The 26941-nt window shown below is 34.1% G+C and overlaps 4 protein-coding genes across 4 annotated transcripts; 1 reads left to right on the top strand and 3 right to left on the bottom strand.

The window, feature by feature from the left end:
* Positions 1-5251: 5251 nt before the first annotated feature.
* On the bottom strand, positions 5252-8674 carry LOC125186849 (cold-responsive protein kinase 1-like). Its single transcript, XM_048083316.2, has 7 exons — positions 8407-8674; positions 7512-7642; positions 7183-7298; positions 6862-7072; positions 6529-6766; positions 6234-6384; positions 5252-5925 (listed from the first exon to the last, which is right to left on the bottom strand). The coding sequence occupies exons 2-7, from the start codon at positions 7573-7575 to the stop codon at positions 5533-5535; spliced, it is 1173 nt and encodes a 390-aa protein (XP_047939273.1). The 5' UTR covers positions 7576-7642; positions 8407-8674; the 3' UTR covers positions 5252-5532.
* A 1757-nt stretch (positions 8675-10431) lies between these two features.
* PSBR (photosystem II subunit R) lies at positions 10432-11306 on the top strand. Its single transcript, XM_048085721.2, has 3 exons — positions 10432-10637; positions 10828-10942; positions 11030-11306. The coding sequence occupies exons 1-3, from the start codon at positions 10484-10486 to the stop codon at positions 11175-11177; spliced, it is 417 nt and encodes a 138-aa protein (XP_047941678.1). The 5' UTR covers positions 10432-10483; the 3' UTR covers positions 11178-11306.
* Positions 11307-11358: 52 nt separating this feature from the next.
* RECA1 (recA DNA recombination family protein) lies at positions 11359-15664 on the bottom strand. The gene is made up of 13 exons (XM_048085720.2): positions 15408-15664; positions 15171-15262; positions 14855-14930; positions 14398-14460; positions 14127-14256; positions 13909-13994; positions 13695-13820; positions 13424-13528; positions 13282-13338; positions 12710-12772; positions 12553-12629; positions 11843-11915; positions 11359-11651 (listed from the first exon to the last, which is right to left on the bottom strand). The coding sequence occupies exons 1-13, from the start codon at positions 15579-15581 to the stop codon at positions 11547-11549; spliced, it is 1227 nt and encodes a 408-aa protein (XP_047941677.1). The 5' UTR covers positions 15582-15664; the 3' UTR covers positions 11359-11546.
* A 6955-nt stretch (positions 15665-22619) lies between these two features.
* Positions 22620-25636, bottom strand: LOC125187752 (NAC domain-containing protein 21/22-like). Its single transcript, XM_048084387.2, has 3 exons — positions 25349-25636; positions 24190-24461; positions 22620-23206 (listed from the first exon to the last, which is right to left on the bottom strand). The coding sequence occupies exons 1-3, from the start codon at positions 25518-25520 to the stop codon at positions 22787-22789; spliced, it is 864 nt and encodes a 287-aa protein (XP_047940344.1). The 5' UTR covers positions 25521-25636; the 3' UTR covers positions 22620-22786.
* Positions 25637-26941: the final 1305 nt, after the last annotated feature.

Below are 26941 nucleotides of genomic sequence, written 5' to 3'. Positions count from 1 at the left end.
CCTGGAATTTTGCAGAAGCGCAGACAGATGTCGATCATTGCGAATGGGTGAAAGCAATGGATTCGGAACTACAATCAATGGTAGACAAGGACGTCTACGATTTTTCTGTCCTACCCGAAGGCTGTACTGCCATTGGGAGTAAGTGGATATACAAACGTAAACGTGGACCCGATGGACGAGTTAAAGTCTTTAAGGCAAGACTAGTGGCTAAGGGGTATACCCAAAAGGAAGGCATCGATTACAATGAGACCTTCTCCCCAGTGGCCATGCTCAAATCGATCCGTATACTTTTGTCTATAGCGGCTTACATGGATTAGGAAGTATGGCAGATGGACGGCAAGACTGCGTTTTTAAACGGCAGTCTTGAGGAGACCATCTACATGGAACAACCCGAAGGCTATGTGGTAAAGGGCAAGGAACACATGGTTTGGAAGCTTAAGAAGGCCATTTATGGCCTCAAGCAAGCATCTAGATCATGGAACCAGTGTTTCGATCAAACTGTTCAAAAGTTTGGATTCGAGAAATGCCCAAATGAAAGCTGTGTGTATAAGAAGGTTGAAAAGGGAAATGTTGTGTTCTTAGTTTTGTATGTAGATGACATTCTTCTAATTGGAAACAATAAAAAGATGTTGTCATCAGTGCGAACTTGGTTGTCCAGCCAGTTCGAGATGAAAGATATGGGTGATGCGGGACACATTCTCGGTATCAAGGTTCTTAGGAACCGAGGTAAGAGAATGTTGTGCTTATCCCAAGAATCTTACATCGAAACAGTACTTAGACGCTTTAGCATGCAAGATGCCAAGAAAGGTTTTCTTCCTTTTAGACATGACATCCATTTATCTCAAGAGATGTGTCCTAAGACAGCATCTGAGATAGCAGAGATGAGAAGAATACCATATGCCTCGGAAATTGGTAGTCTCATGTATGCTATGCTTTGTACTAGACCCGATATCTGCTTTGCTGTTGGCATGGTAGCAAGATATCAATCTAATCCCGGCCAAGGACATTGGACTGCCGTAAAGAACATACTCAAGTACCTTAATCGGACTAAGGACTATGTTCTAGTTTACAATGCAGCCGAGCTCTGTCCTTTAGGATATACAGATTCAGATTTTCAATCTGATGTAGATTCGAGGAAATCAACTTCCGGATATGTGTTTACCTTAGGAGGTGGAGCCGTAATTTGGAAGAGTGTAAAGCAGAAATGCATTGCAGACTCTACCATGGAAGCCGAATATGTGGCTGCTTCAGAGGCTGCAAAAGAGGCTGTATGGCTTAAGAACTTCCTTCTGGACTTAGGTGTGGTTACGAATATGCCCAAGAGCATCACCATTTATTGTGATAATTCTGGTGCTGTGGCAAATTCGAGGGAACCACGTGCTCATAAAGCGAGCAAGCACATAGAGAGGAAGTATCATATCATTCGAGATATAGTGCAGAGAGGAGACATACAAGTGGTCAAGATTGAGTCAGAAAACAACCTGGCAGATCCTTTCACGAAGGCATTAGCGGTAAAGCCGTATGAAAGCCATGTTGAAGGAATGGGAGTTCGACTAATTCAAGACCTCAATCCGCTTTCAGTATAAGTGGGAGATTTTAGACGTTAGCACATTTTTTTGTATACTCGAAAGTGTTTTAAGTATAAGTGGGAGATTGTTAGAGTTTGTATACTAGAAATCACGTTTCGAGTGATTGAATACTGTAAAACTCTTATTTTATTTTCCAATAAATAAAACAGATTATTTTTGTCATAATGTTGTTATGTTTTACATTTAATGGATGTTAATGCATGTTTAAATGTATAAGTTAACTTAACAAAGTCTAAGTCTTTGTTTTAGTAGACCGGTTGTGGGCGTCGTCCACTTTAAGGTAATACGGTCAGTTCTAAACAAAGAAAAAGATGAATTTCACAACCTAGATGGAATTTGACTATCCATCGAGAAAGGTTGCAATGTCAGTCCGCATATTTCTAAGCCTTACTGAAATAAGATGACATTGGTGTGGTATAGCACTGAACGGATCTAACAGCAAGACTTGCCTTAGGCTATCTACTGAAAGGCGAGGTCTTGATAGATATTTATTTCTTAATCAATGTAGGTTAGCATTGAGCATACGGTATTGATTATGCATTGCTTTGACTTATCAAATGGTGCGGGTTTTTCGTGACCCAATTATCCTGATATATTGGGCAGTGGTGATCGATATCTAGCGGTGCTAGGATTGCTATTATATTGAATCATGCGCGAGCTGAGTCTCGCTTGATAATGTCCTCAAGAGGAGCGCGAAACGAGGTTTTATTATTCGGAACCTAGCTAGTTGGAGTGTGATTACTCTATGAATAATAAATAAGCGTTTCATGCTAAGTCCACTCTTGGAATTAATAAGAAGTTAATTAATTAAGTCAATAGCAGACATTAATTAATTAATGGACATTTTAATCTTAAGCACGGGAAATGAAAGTTAAACGGAAACCCGGATTACTTGTAATTTCGGATTTGGATGGGGAGAGTTCAATATTACTTCTGTAGTGGCTGCTCGTAATATTCCAATTATAACTTATATTAAATTGTGGGTTCAATTTAATTAGTAAAAATTAAATTGGATGAGCCCATATCCAAAACCTTCCATAGATCCCTGTCTGGACCCAAAAGGAACTTAATATAAATAGGAGAATAAAGGAGACAGAAAACACAATTTCTCATCATTGTAATTTTCGAAAATCCCTTCCCCAGCTGAGGAGATTTTCGAATTCCTCTCCTATTCCGAAAAGGATTTCTTCTGTCTTCTTTATTTAAGTCCTAGTATTCTAAGTAAGATCAGCCCACACTAATATTGGGATACAGTTCGGGAACCAGAGAAAAGATTTGTGGTTTAGTACTCAAAGCATCACGTGGAGAAGAAGCTAGCCATCTTCAATTCTTTGGAGAATTAATTAGGTATTTTTCTGCTCCGTAGAAAAGCATGTTTTAGGTTTCAATATTCTTAAAACATGATTGATTCAAGTTGTAAGCATGATACATGTGATATTTACGAGAATAGGTTTTGTCTAAATAATCTGCTAAATAGATCTGATTATTATGTGATTGATTTATTTTCGCGCGCTTCCGCTGCCAGCACCTTCACTTTGTGGGACGAAGGGAGTATATAAAAAATGCATTTGACATATGAAAATTATGACAACATAAGTTTAATTAATTTATTATGAGATATATGAAAGTTTTGAATTAATTTATAATTTCAAAAAATAAATATATTGAGGTGAACAAAAGATAATATAGTGCCATGTGAGGTAATAATTAAAAATAAACATCATAAATACAAACGATATACGTTTGGGATGAAATGCCATCTTTAATTTGCATACGCATTGCAAGTATGCAAATTTATTACTACAGATAATTTGTCTCAAAAATGTATTTTGGTCGGTAAAAAGTATTTTGCATATTTCCAATATCAAATACGCGTTTGGTCTTTGTCTATGCATCCTTATTTGTGTTAAATATAACAAAATTTAATTACGACACAAACATTGTATCCCCTATCAACATGACATGCTAATAAATTTTATCCTTCTATCTATATCTGAAACATGAATCCTATCAATTTATTATTATTCAAAATGACAAATATTTTTTAAATAATTTAATCTAAATTTTGTAATATTTATTAAAAATATGCATATGTTTATTAAGATCCATAATTGTTCTAATCAAACTATTTTAGTTTTTAACTTATTAAATTTTATGTTTTTAGTTGTTATACAATGTGTTACTATTATATACATTTCTGATTTGTAAAGTTCGCATAATTATATTATTTCTTACTGATTTTGTTGATTTATTGAGAATATACAAATAGTACTCATGTGAAAATAATTTGGGTCATGCACTGCATAGGATGATGACACTGAAAAGGTAAACAATAAAAAATGCGAATAGATCAAGGCAGAGAGACTTTACGCGGGGAAAATGCAACAACTATAATCCGATGGTTGACTTGTAGAAATTAAATAAATTTATTCATCAATTCCAAATATAGAAATTTTCCCTCTGCTCTTCTACAATAATGTGTATCATGTGAGTACTTAGTGAAGGATACAATAAACAACCCCAATCATAAACCGCTGTTCTATTTTTACAAGATTTGTGGCTTTATCATAATAGAGCTGGCTGTCAACAACCTACTCGAATTTGTCGTGTAATTATAATTTATTAAAAAGAAGAAGAAAAAAAAAGGAGTTGCACATTCTATTATTAATGGAGACTGTATATGCCTTTGAAACAACAGATTGGAGGAAGAGAGAGGTGAGAGCGATTAGAGCAGGAATCAACTCTTACTTAATTTAATTAAGAGGAAGAGAGAGGTGAGAGCGATTAGAGCAGGAATCAACTCTTATTTAATTTAATTAAGAGTAAAGGCCAAATATGATCCCTAACATATGACCGTTTTATCAATTTGGTCCTTAACATTATCATTTTGATTATTAGGTCCCTCACAAATAAACTCGGACCCGAATCGGTCCTCACTTAACAGAACCGTCAAAAAATAGACGGTGATTGCAATTTGACTATATTAAATTACTAATGGTAATTAATTATACCTAATTATAATTCTTAATTCCTATTAAATTACAAATTATTCATTTCATTTTGCAACTGATACTATTTTTTTTCCAATTTTGCTAATAGGAAAAGAATTATAACTAGGTATAATTAATTACCATTAGTAATTTAATATAGTCAAATTGCGGTCATCGTCTATTTTTTGACGGTTCTGTTAAGTGAGGACCGATTCGGGTTTGAGTTTATTTGTGAGGGACCAAATAATAAAAAAGATAATGTTAAGGACCAAATTGATAAAACGACCATATTTTAGGGATCACATTTAGCGGTTTACTCTTTAATTAACTTTAACTTAACTTAGTAAAAAATATACTACCAGTATTATTAGTTGACCTTTAACAATAACAAATGCTATTCATGGGTTTGAAAAGTCAGTGATGTAAATTATAAGTTCATTATTTATCTATATCCATTAACAATTTGATGAGTGTTTATATATATGACTAAGCTAATTTCACATGTTTATGATCAAATCACATATATAGAGATCACTCCTTGTTTCAACAAATTAAATCTTTTTTTGTAGAAATAACATATTAATATGAAATAAATTCCACTTGCACATTAATATGTTTAAACAAATATGTAAGATATTAATTTTTCTGCAATAAAATGAAAGAGATAGATCATAGCTGAAGATGGAGTAGGTTCACCTCTAAATAGAAAGAAGATAAACTATACATGGTTTCCATATTTGTAGAACAAATCTGACATAGATAACTTCATTTTCATTTACACAGCTATCTCGTCTCATGAGAAGCACAAGCTTGGAACAAAACCATGAAAAAGAAAGAAAAGAAAAAGAGACAATACACAATCTAAGCAAGCCGGGTACAAATTGTACAAGAAACCGTGTCTAACAAATGAAAAAATACCCTCAAATGAGCGGATTCCCCTTGAGATTTAATCATCAAGAGCTGCGATCATAAACGGCGGTGAAGGAGAAGGTAGCATGAGAAGATGGTGCAGACGTCCATGTTGAGTTCGCAGCTGTATCGGAACCAGATGAGTTGAAATTGGACGATGTGAGGTGTGCGTTGGGCTTTGGCTTTGGATCGCTTTTGATCTTCAAGTCCATGAAATCAGAGATCAGCCCCGGCTTCGTGATTGCATCTTCATCAAAATTTTGCTCTCCGGTAAGCATCCGGACAACAGTCGACATGGAGGGCCGAAGCTTTGGAGAGTCCTGCGTGCAGAGAAGACCGATCTTGAAGAACTTGCAAGCCTGCTCGGCATCAAATTGTCCGTTGAGCGCTGTGTCCACTAGTAACACAAGCTCTTTTCTCTCATAAAGCTGCCATGTCTGCATCCCAAATACAGCAATTTTTAATGATCAAAACTCTTTTAAGGGCTATATAACAAATATGACAAGATTTATCTCAAGAAAAATAACAAAACAAATATTGACAAGATAATAAAATGTCACCATGATGAGATCAGGCTGTACAATGAAGCTTGAAAATATGACATCCAATGCAGACTTGGGTGGTTGTAGAAAATAATTCAAGCCATTTGATGGTTTATTTTTGCAAAGTGTTTTTGTCATCTCCATGGATTAATAGAACACAAGAGGTTTTCAAAGAGACGGTTCAGCAAAGTTGAGATTTGTACCCTTTCTAGAATGTACTGTTCTTCTATAGGTAATCGTGTATTTGTATTGCATCTCCCGCTGACTATTTCAATAAGAAGAACCCCAAAGCTGTAAATATCTGCTCGCCGTGTCAACTGACCTCTTATCGCATATTCTGGTGCCAAGTAACCTCTGCAAATGATCAAAATTATCCATATTGAATCATTTGGATAAAAAAGAATCATAAGTCTTAACAAAAATATCTAAATAAACGCCAAATCATACAAGCCTTTGGGTTCAATTCAACAAAGGCATGCATGTGATGTTGCAACTTACATGGTTCCAGCAACGCGTGTACTAACATGAGTCATGTTCGGAGGCATGAGCTTGGCAAGGCCAAAATCTGAAATTTTTGGGCTCAGATATTTGTCTAGAAGTATATTGCTTGCTTTGATGTCTCGATGGACTATATGCGGTCTAACCTCCTCGTGAAGATAGGCAAGCCCCCTAGCAACTCCTATACAAATCTTAACTCGTGTTTGCCAGCTAAAATGGATGCTGCAGTGACCCCCACCTGCAGATGGTTAGAGATCATCAGACAAGCTTACCTAATAATGGAAGATATACTTGTTTATGATAGCAAGGACATATAATCTATATAAGGTGTACCAAGAAGTGTCGTTGCTAGACTGTTATTCTCAAGGTAGTTGTAAACGAGGATTCTTTGATTCTGTTCCACACAACAACCATAAAGCTTGACTAAATTTTCATGCTCTATGTCCGAAATCACTTTAATCTCCGTCAAGAACTCTCTAACTCCTTGTCTCGAGTCAGCAGAGAGAACCTTGATTGCAGCCATCTGCCCATTCCTAAGTTTTCCCTATTTATCCCAAGAGAATTTCCATCAGAATTCTGTATCGTTGCCTCCAAAAGATAGAAGCATATTCTGTTACCTAATGCAATGAAAAATATGAGACAAGCCTCTTTTACCTTATAGACGGAACCAAATCCTCCCTCCCCGATTTTATTCGCTTTACTAAAACCATTGGTTGCAATTGTCAGCTCCTTGTATGAGTATAGAGTAACATTTTGCACTCCTGAGAGCTCTGTAAATGATTTAGCCTCATTAGCATCAACTCAAAGGTGATCAAGAAATATAACAATAAGTGAAAATACACAAAAGAAATATGAACAAACAGCAGCTTCAAAAAATGAACAGGCCACTCAAGAAGGAAGTACAACCAAAGTTAAAAGAAAGAATTATCATTGATCCAATAATTTGCAGGGATCATTTACACGCAAAAGATTAAGAAGTTTACCATCTCCAAGCACCGGATCGCTTTGTGCTGAATTTCGTCCGCATAAGAATGATAGACAAGTCATAACTATAGGATATACCAGTGACTTCAGCCTTGTATATCCACAGATATATTGCTTCACAATGTGGAAACTGCAACAAACAAAAGATATATAGATCAAAATTAAACTAACACTCAAAACTTGTTGCTAAATCATACTCTCAATTACGTGATAGTATAATGTTGGAAACATGAAATCTTCTACTCTCAATTACAAGGGATGCCGTAGTGCATCGATAATCAATTACTGAGTTCATCTAGGGAGTTATATAAGGCATCTCTTAGGATAAATGAATCAAGATTCTACAATGGCTTCCTCAATTTAACTTATGAATCAAAATCTACATGTGTTTCTCAAACATCTACAACAACAAGGCTATGTATTTCTGGTGAGGAGCATCACAATAAGAGAATTAAAGGAAGCCACATTTATCAGAATCACAATGTAACCAGCATCCTTACAAATCGCATTCTACATGTATTTCGCAAATATGTACAAATAATGCCATGCATAATTGTAGTGAGTGGTAGCTCAAAATGTCTATCAGAATCAAAATTTAAAACTTTACATCAAGCTCTGATTTTAGACAATTGATATGAAGAAGTAATGAAATTCCAAATGAGATTGCTTCCCACTTTTAGAATGGACGGAAAGTTACTAATCATTGTACATAACTCTGCACTCAATCAAAGTGGCATAATAACCGCCCCCAAAAATAAAGATAATTTTAATGATTAAATTCATCGATCATGCCTATAAGCAGAAAAGAAAAACCCGTTGATCAATATGAAACAAGAGAGAAATTAGTGGAAAAGGCATAAAATTAAAGAGAATTCAGCTGAGATTAATAAGCACCTGCAGCCCAAGGACACGAGAAGCTCCAAAAACTTTGATCCACGGAAAACGAACTACAGTTGAGAATAAAATAATAAAATAAATTGAAATCGCCGGTGATTTAGAGAAAAATGTTTTGTTCAAAAATTGTGACGTGAAATCTAGGAAGTTCCATGTGTTGCAAGATGAATATATTTAGAAAATCCAGAGTTAAGGAGGGATGAAAGAAAGGAAGAAAGAAGAAAAAAACAAAGAGATGTGCTGCCAAAGAAGACTGTATCAATAAATCAATAGTATTGAATTATCGAAAGAGAAGACTATAAAAGTCAACCGCGGCGTATGACTCACTATCGTCTGGTCAAGTGGGTCACCTCGTTTTAACACGCCTCCACTTTTTCTATACCCAATCTATAATTTGCATTTTTAATCATTTTTTTTCTTATAAATTCTCATCAAATTAAAATACATACATCAAACTTATGATTAACGTATGATTTTTTACTTTTGATTTTTGAAGGGTAAAGCGTCACGTTTTCTTAATGGGTGTGAACCTTTTTTATATGTGGGAATGTGTTTTCTTCTAGGAAAGCTCAAATTTGAGTTTCAATATGTTTTTATTAGGATCACAAACTCAAAATACACGAAATATATGTCAATCTTTAATTGGAATTAGAGATTTCTATATCGTATATTGCCGTTGAAATTTCACACAAAAATTGTTAATTTTGCATGGCAAACACAATTTCAGGACTCTTCCTTCATTATTTTTAAATGTGGAATCATTTTATTATGTTACATTAAAATTTGTACATGGCAAACGTAATTCTATCATTTCTTTTTCAGTGTCATACAACAAATTCGAATCCAATATACCATTGCTTTTTGCTAAGCTATATACATTTAATTATAAGGAAGGATTAATAAAAACTTTCTTATTCCAATAAGAACTATATATGAATGCATTTTTTTTATTATTGACGATAGTATGGCTTAGCTGTATTCCTTCCTATATTTGGTCAAGTGGGAGAATCCATACTTATTTAATTTGTTTTGCTGCTGTGTGATTGTCTGAAAATGTTCTTTAGCTTGACTCCCATACAAGAAATTCCCTTTTCAAATATTCAACATTAATCATACAAAAAAGCACACACGAGGTGTTCAGACACAATTCAACTTTTTTAATATAAAAAATTCAGAATAGGATTAATAGTTTCATAAAGAAAATTTGGTGTAGATATAGTTACCTGCTTAGACATAATTACACTTTTCTTGAGGGAGCTGTGCTGGCTACCTGATGTGCTTAGTTAAATTTGATTTTATTTTTCAAATATGACAGCGTAATAGTACTATAACTGAAACATTTTTTCAGTTGAAAAAAGGTACTCCCTATATTCAGCCATGGTTTTGTTATATATTATGAAGATGAAGATACGGATTTGGAACTTGGTGTATTAGAAGTTTTATGTTATGTCACACGCTTTATAAATGTGCAAAATTTTATTTATAGCTAAAATTTGATCGGGTCTGAACTGACGAACCATTTCTCTCCTGGTTGACGCAAATGTGACATTTAGCTCGAGTTCCTTTTAGGATGTGCGGTGTTTTGGTTCCATTTTTTGTATAGAGGATGCATCTCCTGATTTTTTTAGGTTACTTCTTGATTAGTCTTATATGGTTTGCTTTGAGTTTTTTTTATTAAAAAATAATAACATATTTTTTGGTTGGAAATTTCCAAGATAGAAACACTGCTACCGTGCTACGTGGAGTTGAAAAATGCGAAAAATAATTATTGTGGATATAATTAGGAAAAAATTAAAAAGAGCTGGAAATATTGTTTCCACAATATTGAATCGCAAAGATGGTTATAAATAAGGTAGAAGACATATCTAGGCAGCCAATAGGTAATCTCCAGGTGTCAAAATGTTCCAAAATGGTGATAACGTTTTAACATCATATCCAGAATGAAACCAGAAAAGGAGCGCCACGTGTATCGATAAGAATCGTGGAATGCTAGTATAATATTTTATCAACCCAAAGCACTTGAGCCAGAGCAGTTACAGTTGCAGTTGCAGTTGCATTAGTAGAGAGAAGGAATCAAATGGCAAGCACAGTGATGAGCTCAGTGGCGCTGAAGCCCGCTTCCTTCACCGCCGACAAGTTCGCCGTCCGCGGCATCCCATCCCTCGCCAGAACCGCCTCTTTCACAGTCCAAGCCAGCGGCATCAAGAAGATCAAGACCGACACACCTTATGGTTTATTAAACGCAGCCTTTAAATTTATATTCATTTATCAATTAAAAAAAAAAGAACTTAAGCTTCTTCTTAGCTTAATCATTTCAACTTCTAGCACAGCAGTCCTTAAATTTATGTTCATTTATCAATAAAAAAACTTGCGCTTTTCCTTAGCTTAATCATTCATTTTCTCACCATTTCAACGCATTAGGAACTGGCGGCGGCATGGACTTGAGAAATGGAGTCGACGCCTCCGGCAGGAAGCCTACCGGAAAGGGCGTGTACCAATTCGTGGACAAATACGGTGCTAACGTGGACGGATACAGGTGAGTAGTCGTCACAATAGCACAGCATAGTTTACCAATTGTGGAATGATTTTCGACTAACGTTGACTGGATATATGGCATGTGCAGCCCTATCTACGACAGGAATGATTGGTCTCCGAGTGGCGATGTGTATGTCGGAGGCACTACTGGCTTGGCCATATGGGCCGTCACCCTCCTAGGCATCCTTGCCGGCGGTGCGCTTCTTGTCTACAACACCAGTGCTTTGGCGCAGTAAAACTAGAACTACTATCATGTATCTTTCTCCCAATGTATCCCACTACCATCTGTAATCTATAGATGATTCTGTTTCAACGTCTTGTAAAATTTGCCTTGTGATATACATATCTCAATTTATTACCAGCAATTCCACTATTCATCCTCCGCAATCAACAAATGCACTATTTTATATATGACGATTCTTTGATTTGAGCCAAAATTTCCCACAAAGGGGAAGGAGCAATCTTGATTCATTCATGTCTGCTTCAACTGAATATAGAAGCAATTGCACCGAGTTGCAACCAATATTCATGTTACATAAAATTAAAATGAAAATGAACACACAAGAAGTCTGATGAATAATACAAGGTGTATGCAGCCATTCCTCTCATTGCATTTCTTGGAATGCATCTTCCTCGTCGGACAGTGGAATCGATGACTTTACAAATGAACCTATTTGGCCGCTGCCTTCTGTCAACTCAACTCGGACTTTCTGCAAGAGGCAACATAGATAATCCCTTAAGCACAACATAACTTGTACCCTACTACCAAACCAACATAATAATAATGCACTCTTTATGCAGATACCATTTCTATAACTGGTGCTGTGTTTTGTTCAATCAAATGAACACGCTTGTGTCTAAAGAATAATGATGCAATGGGATTCAGGATAGGGTGCAGTACCTTCTCTATCTCTTCAGACAAGAGAGGGTTTTCCTTTAAGAACTGTAATGCTCGATCTCTTCCTTGTCCCAACCTACATTTCAAACTCAACTTCAGAATAATGGGATTGACGATGCATTACTTGAGGACAGGTATACATGAAGGCAAACAAGGTTTCCACATAGGAAAAACTGGGTTAGCAACACATTCCTTATACTTTTAAGTACCTCTGAGAAAACAATGAGTAGCTCATGTGTATGCATTTCAAAATCAAAAGTTAAATGGAATGTTAAAAGTGTTGTAATTTGATACGGGTGGCAGTTAGAAAGTATATTGGTGCAGGAATAGGGAAGTTGTTTGGCCAAGTGAGCGCCCGCAGAACAATATCACACAAATCTCGGTTAGTTGTTCATGCTAGCCGATGGAGAAGATTTGGGAGAGAAAATCGGCAGTCTTGTTAGGTTGTTATTTCAGTTTCATTGCTTCTATTTTTCTGCATTAGTTGCCTATACATAGTGAGAACCCTAGGCGATAGAAAGCATCTTGGGAAATCAGTAATAGGACGATTTAGTCGTTGGCCTCCTGAGTGGGGATCGCTCTTTCATTGTTTATCTTCTGTTCGTTTAACTTAATAGACATCCAAATTAATCTAATTAGAGACCCGGCTAACCAATCACACAACTTGTGTCATATTATCCATTCATTTCAACCAAAAATAGGACAAATCAAACCTGTGATCTCCATAGCTGTACCACGACCCCTTCTTTAAAACAACATCAAATATTTCAGCACAATCTAGAACACAGCCCTAAAATGAAAGTGAAATCAACATAAGAGTACGAAAATAATAATAAGATAGAAAGAAACAATATGCACAACTGCACAAACCAGTTTGCTGACTCCTTCCCCAAATATAATTTCAAACTCAGCTTGTTTGTACGGCCTTGACACCTACCAAAATGTATATTAGCTTAAAAGTCAAAACTAATGTCTACTAGAATGAAGAAAATAAAATTACATCGAAGTCAAGATGTCTATTTTTTTGTTTCGATGACATGCAATGTGCACAATTGAGACAAAACACAAAAGGAAATATAGAACAGATATGGATGCATTCTCAACTCCAATAGTCCAATTTCCAATTACGGGGGTTATATTGGATATGTATGTGAGATTGAAAATATGTTGCACAAAAGTATCAGAAATTGTGGATGTGTAGGCTCAAAAAAGAGTGGTGGTTAGAAATAAAGAAGAATGTGCATGGTGGTTAAAATAGAAAGTAAAATTTCCTACATAAAGCAAGATCAGAAAAATATGATCTAGGTATTTTGCATAGTAAAAAATCTAAAAATGTTGAGAAATAGAAACACAGCAGAACCACCATTTTCAAGACAGAACAGTAGGATACGGACACAATTTTTTTGAGCAACGCCAGAATTTAAAAAAAACTTGTCATGTACCTTACTCTTTTGAACTCTCACACGAACTTTAACACCGACATCTTCATCACCTTTAACCTTTAACAACATGTAACATTTAAGATTCATAGCTAAAACAATTAATATAACAGGCTAAAATTTGCTAATATAGATCAGGACATACTGATTTTATCTTCCCAATAGGTCTTATCTCAAGCCGGACAGATGCAAAGAACTTCAAAGCAATTCCACCACTTGTCACTTCGGGATTTCCATAATACACTCCTATCTGGCCCAAACAAAAGTGTACTGGTATAAGGTTTAAGACTATAAGCAAGTCAACTGAAAACATAATATCAAAATGAGAAAATAATGAATGTATCACACAATTCGAAAAATAGGATTTGCTATTTGCCTCTAAATAAGTTGGAAGTAAAACATTTTCCATGAAGTACCTTGTGTCTGATCTGATTCAAAAATATAAGTGTGCATCCAGCTTTAGAAGCATTGCCTGACATCTTTCGCAGAGCCTGACTCATAAGGCGTGCTTGCAAACCCATTTGTTGCATCCCAATTTCACCCTATGCGGAAAGTGCATACCAAAAGTTATTTACTTTATACAAAGTAAAAATCAGTTTTCATATGAATGCAGCACAAGTTATGACTAACTTCAATTTCAGCTCTAGGAGTAAGTGCTGAGACTGAATCAATACAAATGAGATCAACAGCACCAGACCTACAGATGCGATCAGCAACTGACACAGAGACAAAAGTGTGAGGGTAACAAATTATGTAAAGTAAATTAAGCTTAAAGGCTTAAAGGATCATATGGCCACCAATCTTAGAAATTGTAGTTAAATTCTTTGAATGTCAACAAGATTACTTACTCTCTAGCGCCATCTCTCCATTGTCAGGCTGGCAAACAATTAGATTTTCTACATCAACCCCCAAAGATTTTGAGTAAGATGGATCAAAGGCATGCTCCGCGTCGACAAGCATAGCATTTCCACCAAGCCTCTGATAGTCCAATGTCAAAAGAATGTCAGATTGTTCTTCACGTCAAAAGTGAGGAGGATTAGTCTAACTACTAGCTTCTAAATGCATGGACTTTTCAAGTGATAACCAACGGACAGAAGAAAAAGTGAGCACATACTAGACCTGCACTTCTGCAATTGCATGGAGGGCTAGAGTGGTCTTTCCACTACTTTCTGGCCCATATATCTGACAAGGAAAAACACAAATTATCAGGCTCCATCCAGTATTGCCTATAACTAGTAAACTACAATCATGAACCATTTCAAGCTTGTTCATAATTATCAGACTCCAGAGAGCAGAATTAATATAATCAAGCACTGACCAATTAGGCCTTTGTCTATTGCATTATAAAATGACAAACTGATGATACAGGTCACCGAACTTCATGTCAGTATGACATGCAAACATCCCAATGTTCCATAATATCACAAATTTGCGAGTGTCTAGAGTTGTTTTGATCATACACGCAGCATGATGTGAAATACTCATGCTTTTTGGAATAATAATCCGATTGTGTTCATGATACAAAGCAAGCAATATCAAATGAAATGAGATAGCATGGGAAATTATAAATAAAAACCTCTACGATTCTTCCTTTGGGAAGACCACCACCTAAAGCAAAGTCCAAGGTCAGGCAGCCACTAGGAAATGTTTCCCTGCATGACGAAATGGTTATGCCAAAGATTAATAAGAAAAAAACTGCAGAATTTGGAATATGTAAAAAAAATGCAGGATTTTAAACTCCTCTTGCAGTTAAAGTTATCATTTTTAATAGGAGAATCATGATCAATATTTGGAGAAGCAGGGTCCAATAATATTTCCATTTAGAGCTTCAGCCACAAATATTGTTATAACCAACTGGACAGCATTAGTTAGCATTATAAAAGAACACCTACACCAATGCTCCACCAGCACTCCCAAGCCTCGTAACACTTCCTTTCCCGAAGGAGCTATTGATGTCGTTCATGGCAGCTTCAAGGGCCTTTTGCTGTTGTACCAAACATGTTCATTACAATGTATGGCCAGACGAAATTGAAGTAGCTACGATTTTTTTTCACAAAATACACAGCAAAACATGTTGTCGAAATTGGAAAAATTGACACATTAAAGCAGACTGTGAGTATGGTGCTAACCCGGTCAGTAAAGCGAGGGTCGAAGTCAGCAGAAAGGGCGCCATTCAATTTAGCGTCGAATTCCGAACGAACCCTAGCAGTTTTGGGGGTTTTCCGACTGGCCAGCGTAGGAGTATTCGGCGAGCTGCAATTCTTGAGTTTGGGCGACACAAACCGCGGCAAAACTAAATCCATAAATTTGTGCTTTGTGTTATCTCATAAAAATCTCTCTACTTTTCAAACGCCGAGATTATATTTGTTGCAGTAAAAGTGGCGCTCTCTGTATTTGTGTGATCGATGATGAATGCTCCTTTCTGCTTCTGCAGTTTCCAGGAGGCCCAATGGGCCCTAGTGGACTGCTCACTGCATTTCGAATCTCATTTTGGTCCATTACAAATCCAGAAATTTGGCATGACATGTCAATTCTACAGTGAAAAAAAATATATTAAAGTTTTGCAATAAATTAAGTACTCCGTAATAATATTTCAAAATTGTATTGAAAATTGAAAATTGAAATTTGTGGAGTAAATGTTAAATATGAAAGAGATTGACAAGTATAGAAAGGAACACATAACAAGTACTAGTAGTAAAATACATGGATTTGAATTTTAAAAGAGATTAAGCAAAGCACATAATAGAAGCTCAAACCCATTTATCATTCACAACAAGAATGTCATAGTTTTATGGAAGTTCTATCTACCTTAGCTAACAATTCATATATAGTCAACTCACGGTTTATTGTTGTCGAATGTTCTTCATTTGCACTTAAACATGCTCATGTCATTATGTTTGTTACTAGTATTCTCCCATTTCTAGGTAGAACTACTGCAAGTGTAGTTTATTAGATAAAAAAAAAGATGGTGCAGATGTAGCTTTGAGCGGTTAAATGATCAAACCGATAATCGTATTAAATATACACATACAATTCAAAAATACGAATATTTTTCGATATTATATACACTGCACTTAGAGCATTATATACATTCCACTTGGTTTATTACCCAACAACTGCTTGCAAAATCAAACATAACATTGTTTCCGCATTATATAAATTGAACTTGGGGTGATTTCGTGACATACCTCGTACAATTACCTTTAATCTGATATTTTGTACTATATGGTATAAAAGAATAGTTAAAATGAATAAAGTTATATCAACTTAAAATTTATTAGGATTTTTTTAGATATTAAAGATTAAAAACACCGACAACATTATAACAACTAGGGGTGGGTCGATACGATATATCGTATCGAAAATGTTGTATCGTGTTTCGTATCGAAAATATCGATATGAAAGAATTTCATATCGTTATCGTATCAAAAGTTTCGATATATCGAATTCGATGTATCGAACTTTCGATATGGATAATATCAATATCGTTATCGTATCGATATTTCGATATATCGTAAGATCCGTATCGAATACCTATATATCGAAAAATATAATTTCAAAACTGAAAAATAACACAAAAATTAATAAAACTTCTACCCAATAAAATAAATAGTATTCTTATTAGGGTTTCATATATATATTTTCTAAATATATGAATGAATTAAATGAATTTATATATATTTATAATTTTAAACTTCAATATGTATTGAATTTCAATATGTTTCGATATATTCGATATAAAACGATATATCGCGATATAAGGAAATTCATATTGTTATCGTATCGGAAACTTACGATACGATACCGTATTGTATCGAAAATTACGATATACCAAAAATTCGATAATTTTTCGATATTTTTCAATACGATACGAGCGATATATCATTTTTTCGGTATTTTTTCCCATCCCTAATAACAACGCATCAAGTGTACTATTTACATTACACTACAACATTATTCAAATGAATCTACGGCATCATCAGGTATTCCGTAATTAAAAAAATGATTGATCCCCAATTTACCTTTAATACATAAAATAAATCATATAAATAAATCATCATAAGCTAAGGAATAGGAAAGAATAGCCAATTCAGCAAGTTAATTTCACTTCAAATGTTAACCTAAAGAGTCAGTATTTCACACACAAGTTAATTTCACATCAAATGTTTACCTAAATAGCCAATTTCAGCAAGCTAATTGTCTCCGGAGTGAATAGTTTTACAAAAATTTTTTTATTATTTTCTTGTTGTATTTCACCATAAAATAAAAATAAAAAATGTTGGCATGGATTAAATGTTACAAATTGGCGTGTTTATGGTCGATGATGTGGGTATATCAGTTGTAAATATATAGATATGTTTGTGTTGAAGTAGTGATATAGGAAAACCACTGACTACCTAGAGATAAAACACATAATTTACTAAAATAGTGTTTTAGTTGATTATAAAAGCGATTTAGTTCATAACATAGATTTGAAAACACAGAGTGAAATAAAATGTCATTATAGTGAAGGGTTTATGGTTTAGTTCACTGTAAAGATGTTTTACAATACAGATTTAAAAACACAGAATAAAGTTAGGGGTGTCGAAATGGGTAGCGGGTATCGGGAAACCCTCAACCCGACCCGCTACCCGCCGGGGTAACGGGTACCTGCTACCCGATGATAATGGGAAACGGGGCGGGATCGGGTAGTTTGTTTTAAATTTTTGCGGGTATGGGTATACCCGCTACCCGCGCGGGTATACCCGTCCCGTTATTTTTAGGATTAGAATTTTCAAATATTTTGTTTTAGTTAGTTAGTTTCAAATCTATATATACTCCCCAATGATACACTTTATTTCCATTTATTATCCGCTACCAAATGAATGATTGCAAGATTGGTGAAAGTGAAACTTTTATTAGTTTAGTGTCTTTAGATTAGAGATTTAAAATATTTAGACTTTTCTTTGAAGTTATTTATATTTAAACTTTTGATGAAAGTAAATTATTTTTGATTTTATATTAAACTTTTGATTGGTGATTTAATTTTAGACATGCTTGATGTTTCTATCATATTTGCTTATTTGAAATTTGAATTTGCATTATATTTCATACGTAGTCATATTATATTTAAGAGATGAGAACTCATCATATTTGTGCATAGGTAATAGTTGGAAACTGTGCAAATACAACAAAGTAAAAATAATACAAATCTAAAATCATAGTGTAGCAACTAGCAACAATCCCAAAATTCATTAGAATTTCAAACATGTACATAAAATTATTGTATTAGATGACTAGCATTGATGATAAGCGAAAACTAAAAGCATAATACCATTGAATAATATAATACACAATTCAAATTATCTCTACGGATTTGGGTACCCGCAACTGCGGGTTTGGGATACCCGATGCGGGTATGGGATTACCCGTTTAACTATACGGGTCGGGATTGGGTAGTACTATAATATTGAAGTTTTCGGGTACGGGTACCCGTAAAATCGGGTTTGGGTACCCGCAGGTACCCGTTTCGACACCCCTAGAATAAACCAAAAAGCTATTACTGTGTTTTCAAAATCCATCCAATTTCATCTTCCATTTTTTGATATAATAAGATATGAAATGAAATGTAGAAGCCAAATTAGATGATAATTTGGCGCGAGATACGGGATTTTATTTTGATTTATTGGTGAGTTTGGTGATACATTGCTTTCAAGAATCTCTTCTACCCCAGGCGATTACAAAGTAAACTTTGTTATACTATAATTATATACAAGTCTCTAAATTATTTTCTTTCAACCGTACTATGCACCAATATCTTCTTCATACACTATACTTATATATTTTATACTTGTAAATAACATCTTCTTCATCGAATGATTGGTGGATACTGCCCTTTGTACGGCATATCTTTTGATAATGTTTATCCATCTGTTTTTGCTTATAAAATATTAGTATAATGTTTGGATAGATGTATAAAGTGTATAATATGCATATACGCGCGCGTGTAATTTTTGTTTAATGATTTGTTAACGTCAGATATTATTCTAATTAATTAGTCCATCAATAACATTAATTATTACATGATTCAAATTCAATCATCGATAACTAATCACATATGTCATTGACGTGTTCCCAGGAGTAATATTTTAAGGAAATTATTTTGTTGAGATTTAAATGGAATTGTTTATAAAAAATACTCCTAATTGCCAAGTATTACTGTCACAAGACTCTCAAGTGACCAACATGGAATTATTCATCGTTTCTTCATTGACAATTATTTTTGGTAATTACAGTGATAAAATTTTAACATAAATTATCAATTTAACTAAAAATACAGATAATCAAATTTAATCATGCTAAATTGCTTAGGTTTATCTATTTTAGCCACTTGAACTTAGGGATTGAATGGTACTAGCATGGAATTAAGAGATGATGGTAGTTTTTCTTTATGTAAAAGGACAATTGTTCACTGATTAAATTAAACTCATTTTGGTAGTTTTCTTTATGCAAGGGTAATTGTGCCATTTTTATAAGATTCTCTAATTAAATTAGAACCTATATTGGTCAAAGTTGAAAATGAAAGTAATTAAAAATCTATTAAATTGAAGTTAATGTAAAATCCATTATGATTTTTGTCAAGCTTTAATTTAAGCCGATCGTCACCACACATTTGGCGCTTGGTTCGCATTATTATTATAAAAAAAACGAAAAAAATGAATATATTGGGTTAAAAATCTGAGCGATGATGTTAGATGGATTTATAGAATTATATTTATTTCCTTGACATAGCTGTCTTCTTACCTGTGTAGTTAGATGAGTGAAAGTGATAGTCAAATTATTGTAATTACGATTACTAACGTAACCCTTGTAATTTGCTTGTTTTCTAGTGTTTGGCAATACGTGTAATCTCATCACGCAATCTCACTTTATTTGATTTCATCTTTTTTGACACCTTTAATCTTTCTACTTTTAATTATTGTGAATTTTAAAAGGGATGAAATCGATGTTCCAAGTGTCGATTTTTGTTCCAATATTTTTGGTTGAGGTAAAGTTGGTATGATGTTTGACACCTACATCGTCTTCAATATGACTAACACTATTACGTATTTTGCAGATTGATTTTATCTTTTTCTGTCGACACATTTAATAGAAATGTGAATGAATAGAGTTTTCGTGAAAATTTTGGATCTTAATTCGATAAATATTTGTTTAGAAAAGTTCGAATGAGCTAATGAAAACTCAAGCTTAATTCCACCCCGCTCGTAAGTGAATTTTACTTATAGATTTTCAATTATTATAGTGCTCCTTAATAGTATATGATACTTTGAAGTTTTAGATTACAGCAATTCAATAAGTATTTTGTTTGAAGTCCATAAGGTTCCATATTAAAATTAATTATTGATAACAAGATCTAATATTCTTTCACAGATAAATACTCCATAAAATATTTAGTTTCTAATGGTACAATATTTTATACAGCGTTGTTTAGTAAAGTAGATATAGTGTCCTTTCTATTTTATTAAATCTTTCATTTTTAACGGAACAATCCAAAAGGAAAACATTTTATTTGTAATGAGGCGGACTATATTTGAAGTCTATAATTATAAGATTTCATACTAAAAATCAATTCATAGAAAAAATAATCCACTTATAAAATAATTTACTTATTTCTTTATATTGATTTCTTTATACTGATATAGAATACTTATATTTATTTGTTAGTTTTGGCAATAGAAAAATAACTATATGTAAACTTTGCTATTGTAAATGACTTTTTTAATTCAGTTTTTCATATTTAACGATACATTAATTCTAGGGATCTCAATCGTGTGAGATTAGCAAGTTTCGGGCCAACTCTATTCGAGCTTCCGGTTAATTGAGTTGTATATTTATCGGGTTATAAACATTTAACCCTAACCCTAAAGGTTCGGATTTCGGGCTAGTCCACTGGGCTAATCGAGTTAATGCCGACAAATTAATATAACATCGATCTAATACATAATGATGAAAATTAGTTATATTTATAGGATATAAATATTTAATTATAATAAATTTGAGATATATACTTAGACTCAAACATAATCCAATACTAATTTTATTATTTTTATAAATAAATAGAAGTAAACATATTTCAAAAAATTTTAAAGCATGTTTAGAAATTTAATATATTTTTAGTAAGTTTGAAGTTTCTAATTTATTAATCTCTAATTTAGTATATATAATAATGATAATTAATAAAGGGTTAATTTGAAGTCAAACAGACAGAATATCAGAAATTTTATTATTGAGTTTTCGGGTCAGCTCGTTGAGTTTTCCGGTTAGCCCCGCATCATGATTTATAGGGCTATAATTTCCTACCATAACCCTCTAAGTTTAGTGATTTATTCGGGCTAGCCCACGAATTGCGGACTGCACTGACATCTCTAATTAATTCCATATAACAATAAATCATTACTATATTTTCTTGATTACGTTTTATATAAAAGTCAAGTAGCTAGATGAATTAACCAATGCAATTTCACTATTTTGGTCAATCTAAAAGAATATATACCACGAGGCTAGGGAAACATTATTACTAAAGAACTGGAGTTTAAATACCAATTAAAATATTTCATGTTGCTCATCTCATTTTCACCAACAGTGATTAATTAATTAATAGTACAGTATAACAGCTAGCTCTTCTTCCACTTGCAAGTTTGTTTAGTCACCTTGCCAAAACAACTGCCTGAGTCAAAATATTCATAATATTACGTATATAATGTTAAATAACAAGATTATATATTTCTCCGTCGAAGGATTTCGCATGATCTTTATAAATCTTGTGGATGGATCTACTTTGAAATGATGTGGTATTTGCTATCAAATTATTAGTAATATTTTCTGATGTACATACCGTGTTCCATAGAAGTTTTTATCGGACCTTGTTACATTATCGTATTATCAATCCTTGTTACATTCTCGTATTTGAATCTCAACAATCCTCCCCTCAAACCAAGACCACACCAAGCTGCTTAGATTAACACATGTCTTGGTCTAGATCACATCAGAAAATGTGCAATATAACAGTACTGTGAGAGTTCAGCAATGCACACATGAATTCCACATTAGTATGACACTGTCCGATTTGGGCTAAGCCCTCGTGATTTTGTTTTTGGGATACTTCACAAAAGTCCTCATTTCTTGCACATTTTCTAATTTCCTGATGTGGGATGGTTTGAGTCCTTGGGATCGATATATTGATTTTCGCTGATTTTGCGGATTTCGATGTGAGCCGTCCGTGAACTAATAACCTAAGCCTCGCTAAAACTAGCCCCATTAAGAAACCAACAGAGGCGCACAAATGAAATTAGGCATGGTACTAATTAAATTGATCTCACAATTTCTAGCCTTAGCACAATCCAAACATTTTCATATGCACATAGATACAACCTATACCTACCAAGCCCAACATTAATCTTTCTTGACGTCAAAACTCCAATCTAGCTAGATGAAAATTCCAAAACACAACACAATATGTTTCCAAGAACTAACATGAGGAGTAGTTATTCCAAACCACCTCCGACAGATAACTGTCGGAGCTCCCTTCCCCGAAGCTCGGCGAGCCGCCTCTTATACTGGTCTGATCCTCCCTTTTGGTCAGATGGTTCAAAACATCTTTGATCATCTTCTTATCGCAAGTAGAAGGATCCTGGATCGGCGGCGGGTCCATGTGGTCGAGGAGCGAAAAATTAGGGTTTGTTTGGTTGGTGTTGAAAATGGAGAAGCAGGGCACCTGCTCGTGATTATACTGATCCTTGGCGTCGAATGAGAAGAAGGGGTCCATTAACGGTGGCAGAGATGGGGAGGACGATACGACGTCGTTGCTGGTGCTCCCGGCGATTTCCTCTGATCTCACTGAGGTTTCTGATCTGCTCTTGAAGAACACTCGGCATAGAACCCAATCCTCCTGCACCAGGATTTTTATTTTAATCAAAAACAGATGATTAATTAGTCAAGATTCTAATTAAAGGCTTAATGATGTGTTGATCTTAGTGGTGATTCTGTTCACACGTTTTTTATTTCTTGTAAAATTAGTACTCCATCCGTCCCATTTTAGGAGTCCCGATTCACCATTTTTAATGTATTATTTTAGAAGTCCATGTTGGAATATTCATTTAATAGGCCCATATTCCAGAAGCTTTTTTTCACTCACATTTTATTACTGTAAAACTAAAGTATAAAAATAAAGCTCATATTCCATTGCCTTTTTCACCAACTTTTCTTTATAGTATTTCTTAAAACCCAAAAACCCATGCTGATCTTAAATGAGACTCCTAAAAATAGACGAGGAAGTAATATCTAGTAGTACTATTGTTTTTAATTTTGGATTGTACAACAAAATTAATCTCTATCTATTTACTATACCATAAGTTTGTCCTTTCTAGTCAAGTTGGTTTCAATTTTCACTAATAACTTCAATTAATTTTTTATATCTATTTTACTTGTATTAAAATTAAAATATGTGTCATACACGTTATAAAAAAGAAATATGTATATACACAATTAAGACTATTTTTTATGAATGGATATAAATGGATACTATATTATTATAGGGAGAGTGTATTACACCTACTTTCTGGTGAGCGGAAGTTGAGGAAAGCGGAAAAGGACAAAAGAGATTATTATATGGTCAGGATTAAATTAGTGTGGAGCCAAATAACTAATTGTCGTGATACATTGAATTCTTTATGCACAAGGCAACAAAATTAGGATTAGAATAATTGAGATATTCGGGAAAGTCTTTTTTAAATGAAAACAACCCGTAACTAAATGACGTCCATAATATTGACAAGTTGAAGATGATGACGAATATATATGATCAACTAGATTTGTGATTAGTCAAGGATTAAAAAAGATGATATATAGTGATTAATAAATTAAGTAGGGTACCTTAACGGAGGACACGGATTTCGGGCCGGGCCCTTCGAGGCGAAACTCGTGCATGACCCAATCCGACTTCCGGCCTTTGGGGGCCCGGCCCTGGTAGAATACAAGCGTCTTCCGCATACCGACTAGGGAACCCTTATGGATTATGGGCCGGTCCTTGCCTGTGGCCTTCCAGTAGCCCGACACCGTGGCCCGATTTGTTCTCAGCCCAGTTGCGTATTTCCGGTCCCTTTGGCTGTAGAAATACCACTCCTTGCCCCCCACACATGCATACTCTGAAAACACAATCAAAATTTTATTCAAAAATTAAATTTTTTCATGAATCCAAACACATGCTAAATTCCCCACATAGATGATGCGAACTAGTGGGCGGCAACACATGGCTTATCACATTCCCATAGCCCAATTATCATGTGCAAATTAGTGTCAATTGAGACATAAATAATTAGTACTACTAATTAATAATTAATCAAGCTACGAAGTTTGAAATAGGGAAAAATGTAGGCTTAAACGACGGTGGCTAATTTGAAGAGAGATTGAGTTTTTAGGTGTCCACGCGTATGGCTAGCTAAATGAGTTTGAATTATTTATCTTAGTTATCTGGAATTTATAGCTGTCTCAATCTTCAGGTTAGGACAAGGCCAAAGAGTGTCAGTTTCTTCAAAAAAAGTATTTGAAAGAGATGATTGAAAAGTATATATTCCATTACAAAATAAATAACCTTGTCCATACGCAGTCCCAAGATTATCCTTTCGCATGTTTTCATTCGTATGTTATGAAAAAATCATGCTTTCGCACACACATGCAGAGGCTCTTCGATTATGCAAAATTGAAGGCTAATTGTTTGAGAGATTACATTGATATGTGAAATAACATGAATTATTAAATGTAAAAGAAATAGAAGCCGATGTCACCTAGCCTTGAGTAGATGATGTTTTTGTCTATGATTGGGCAAACTTTTCTTTCTATTCACACCATCAACAACACATAATTTCTTTCCGAAAGATTTAAAATGGTTAATTCCACAAACCAAAATCTTTTATTACCAGATATAAATCACATGAACATATTTAGTGTTTAATAAAAATAATTGCAAATTCAATTGAAAAATGAGAGATTAGTAATTTGAAGAGACGACGATGAACGGTTGAGAGAGAGAGACCTGGAATATCCCAAGGCTCGCAGTTGTTGAGGTCAACTTGGATGAAGAGAGGAAGAGGGTGGGGGCAGCCGGTGATCCATTTGAGGAGATAATCGCAGATAAGCTCTTCATCTTTCGGGTGAAACCGAAATCCCGGCGGCAGCTTCGCCTCCACGCTGCTCAGACTGCTCATATTTATTCTTTTTTTTTTCCGGTGAAGGAATTAAGAGAGCAGAGAAGAGCTAACCACACTTTTTTATTTCCTTTTTTATGTACACAGCTTAATTATTGTGTGTGCGCCTAACAAATGCCGCCCCTTGCACGCCTCATATATACACACACACTTTCATTTTCACAAAAATCAAATATACAGTTGGAAAGTCAAGTAAGGAATTTCAAGTGGTTTCGAACTTCGATATTGATTCGTTTCATGACGTGGCTACACATCTGGACCCTTCACATCTGACGTGGTACACGGATCACATTTTTTGCCATTTCGTAGAAATACCCTATTTTATATCAATGGTTGACAATCTAATTGTAATATGGAATATCTACTACTATGTCATAATATCCCCAGTGAAAAAAATGATGTTATTTAGACTACCGTGCAACTTAAGTAAATACACAGTTTTAATTTTGTTTAGAAAATCACTAGCCAAAGTGACTAATTATAAACACGGGGAGTATATACCTAACTCACAATTTAATTGCTAACTACAACTAAATAATAGCCATTAGATATTTAAATTAAGGGCTTAGATCATTAATCCACAAATATCAATACGATCAACGAAAAACGTCAATAAGACCATAGGATTAATTCCAAAAAATATCAATAGAAGTATTAATGTCAATTAACTACATGTTTAGTTATAACTAACTTTTAAAAGAAATCCCAAAACTTTAAATTCATATAACATATATCAAATTAAATATAATTTCATAAGGATTCCAACGATATCCTACGTGCATATGTTCCGACGTCAAAATTTGAAAAAAAAATTTAAATTTTTTTAATTTTTTCGTACAAGCAGAAATGTCAAAATACTATATAAAATATGTCAATATAATATATGTAGAATGTTAATATAAGCAATGGGTTAACATTCTTAAAGCATTATGTTGACATTCTCAAAGCATTGTGTTGATATTTTCGAAACACTATATTGACATTTTCATCCAAAACCCAAATTTGAAGTTTTTTATTTTATCTTTTTCTATTTTATTAATAAAAACGAAAATTACACATGACAAATTGTAGACCAAATTGTAGACCATGCGTTTTCTAAAATCACATGACCTTAAATTAATTGTAATTAACAATTAAATGATGAGTTATCAATTGACCAATCCCCTTATAAACACTATATATTTGGCTCTTAGATTTTGTGTTTTTTAAAAAATTGAATTAATAATAGCTGATTTAAACATCCAATATTTTGCATAGAAGAAGAGCCGCACTCTGGTAGTAGACACGCGCCAACGGTCAGCGCATTTAATATTGTAATGATTGGGATTAATATTAGAAATTGCTTAATGATTGCGTTTCAAATAATAAATTGTTAAGTATGAGTAGTTGAGTACCGCACTACATGAGTTAATCTCACTGGC

The sequence above is a fragment of the Salvia hispanica genome, chromosome 5 (genome assembly GCF_029641045.1).
Source record: "Salvia hispanica isolate PSC_SH4W2 chromosome 5, Shi_PSC_v1, whole genome shotgun sequence".
NCBI lineage: Eukaryota > Viridiplantae > Streptophyta > Magnoliopsida > Lamiales > Lamiaceae > Salvia > Salvia hispanica.
Note: the sequence above shows the minus strand (reverse complement) of the source record. Positions and strands in the feature narration are given on the sequence as shown.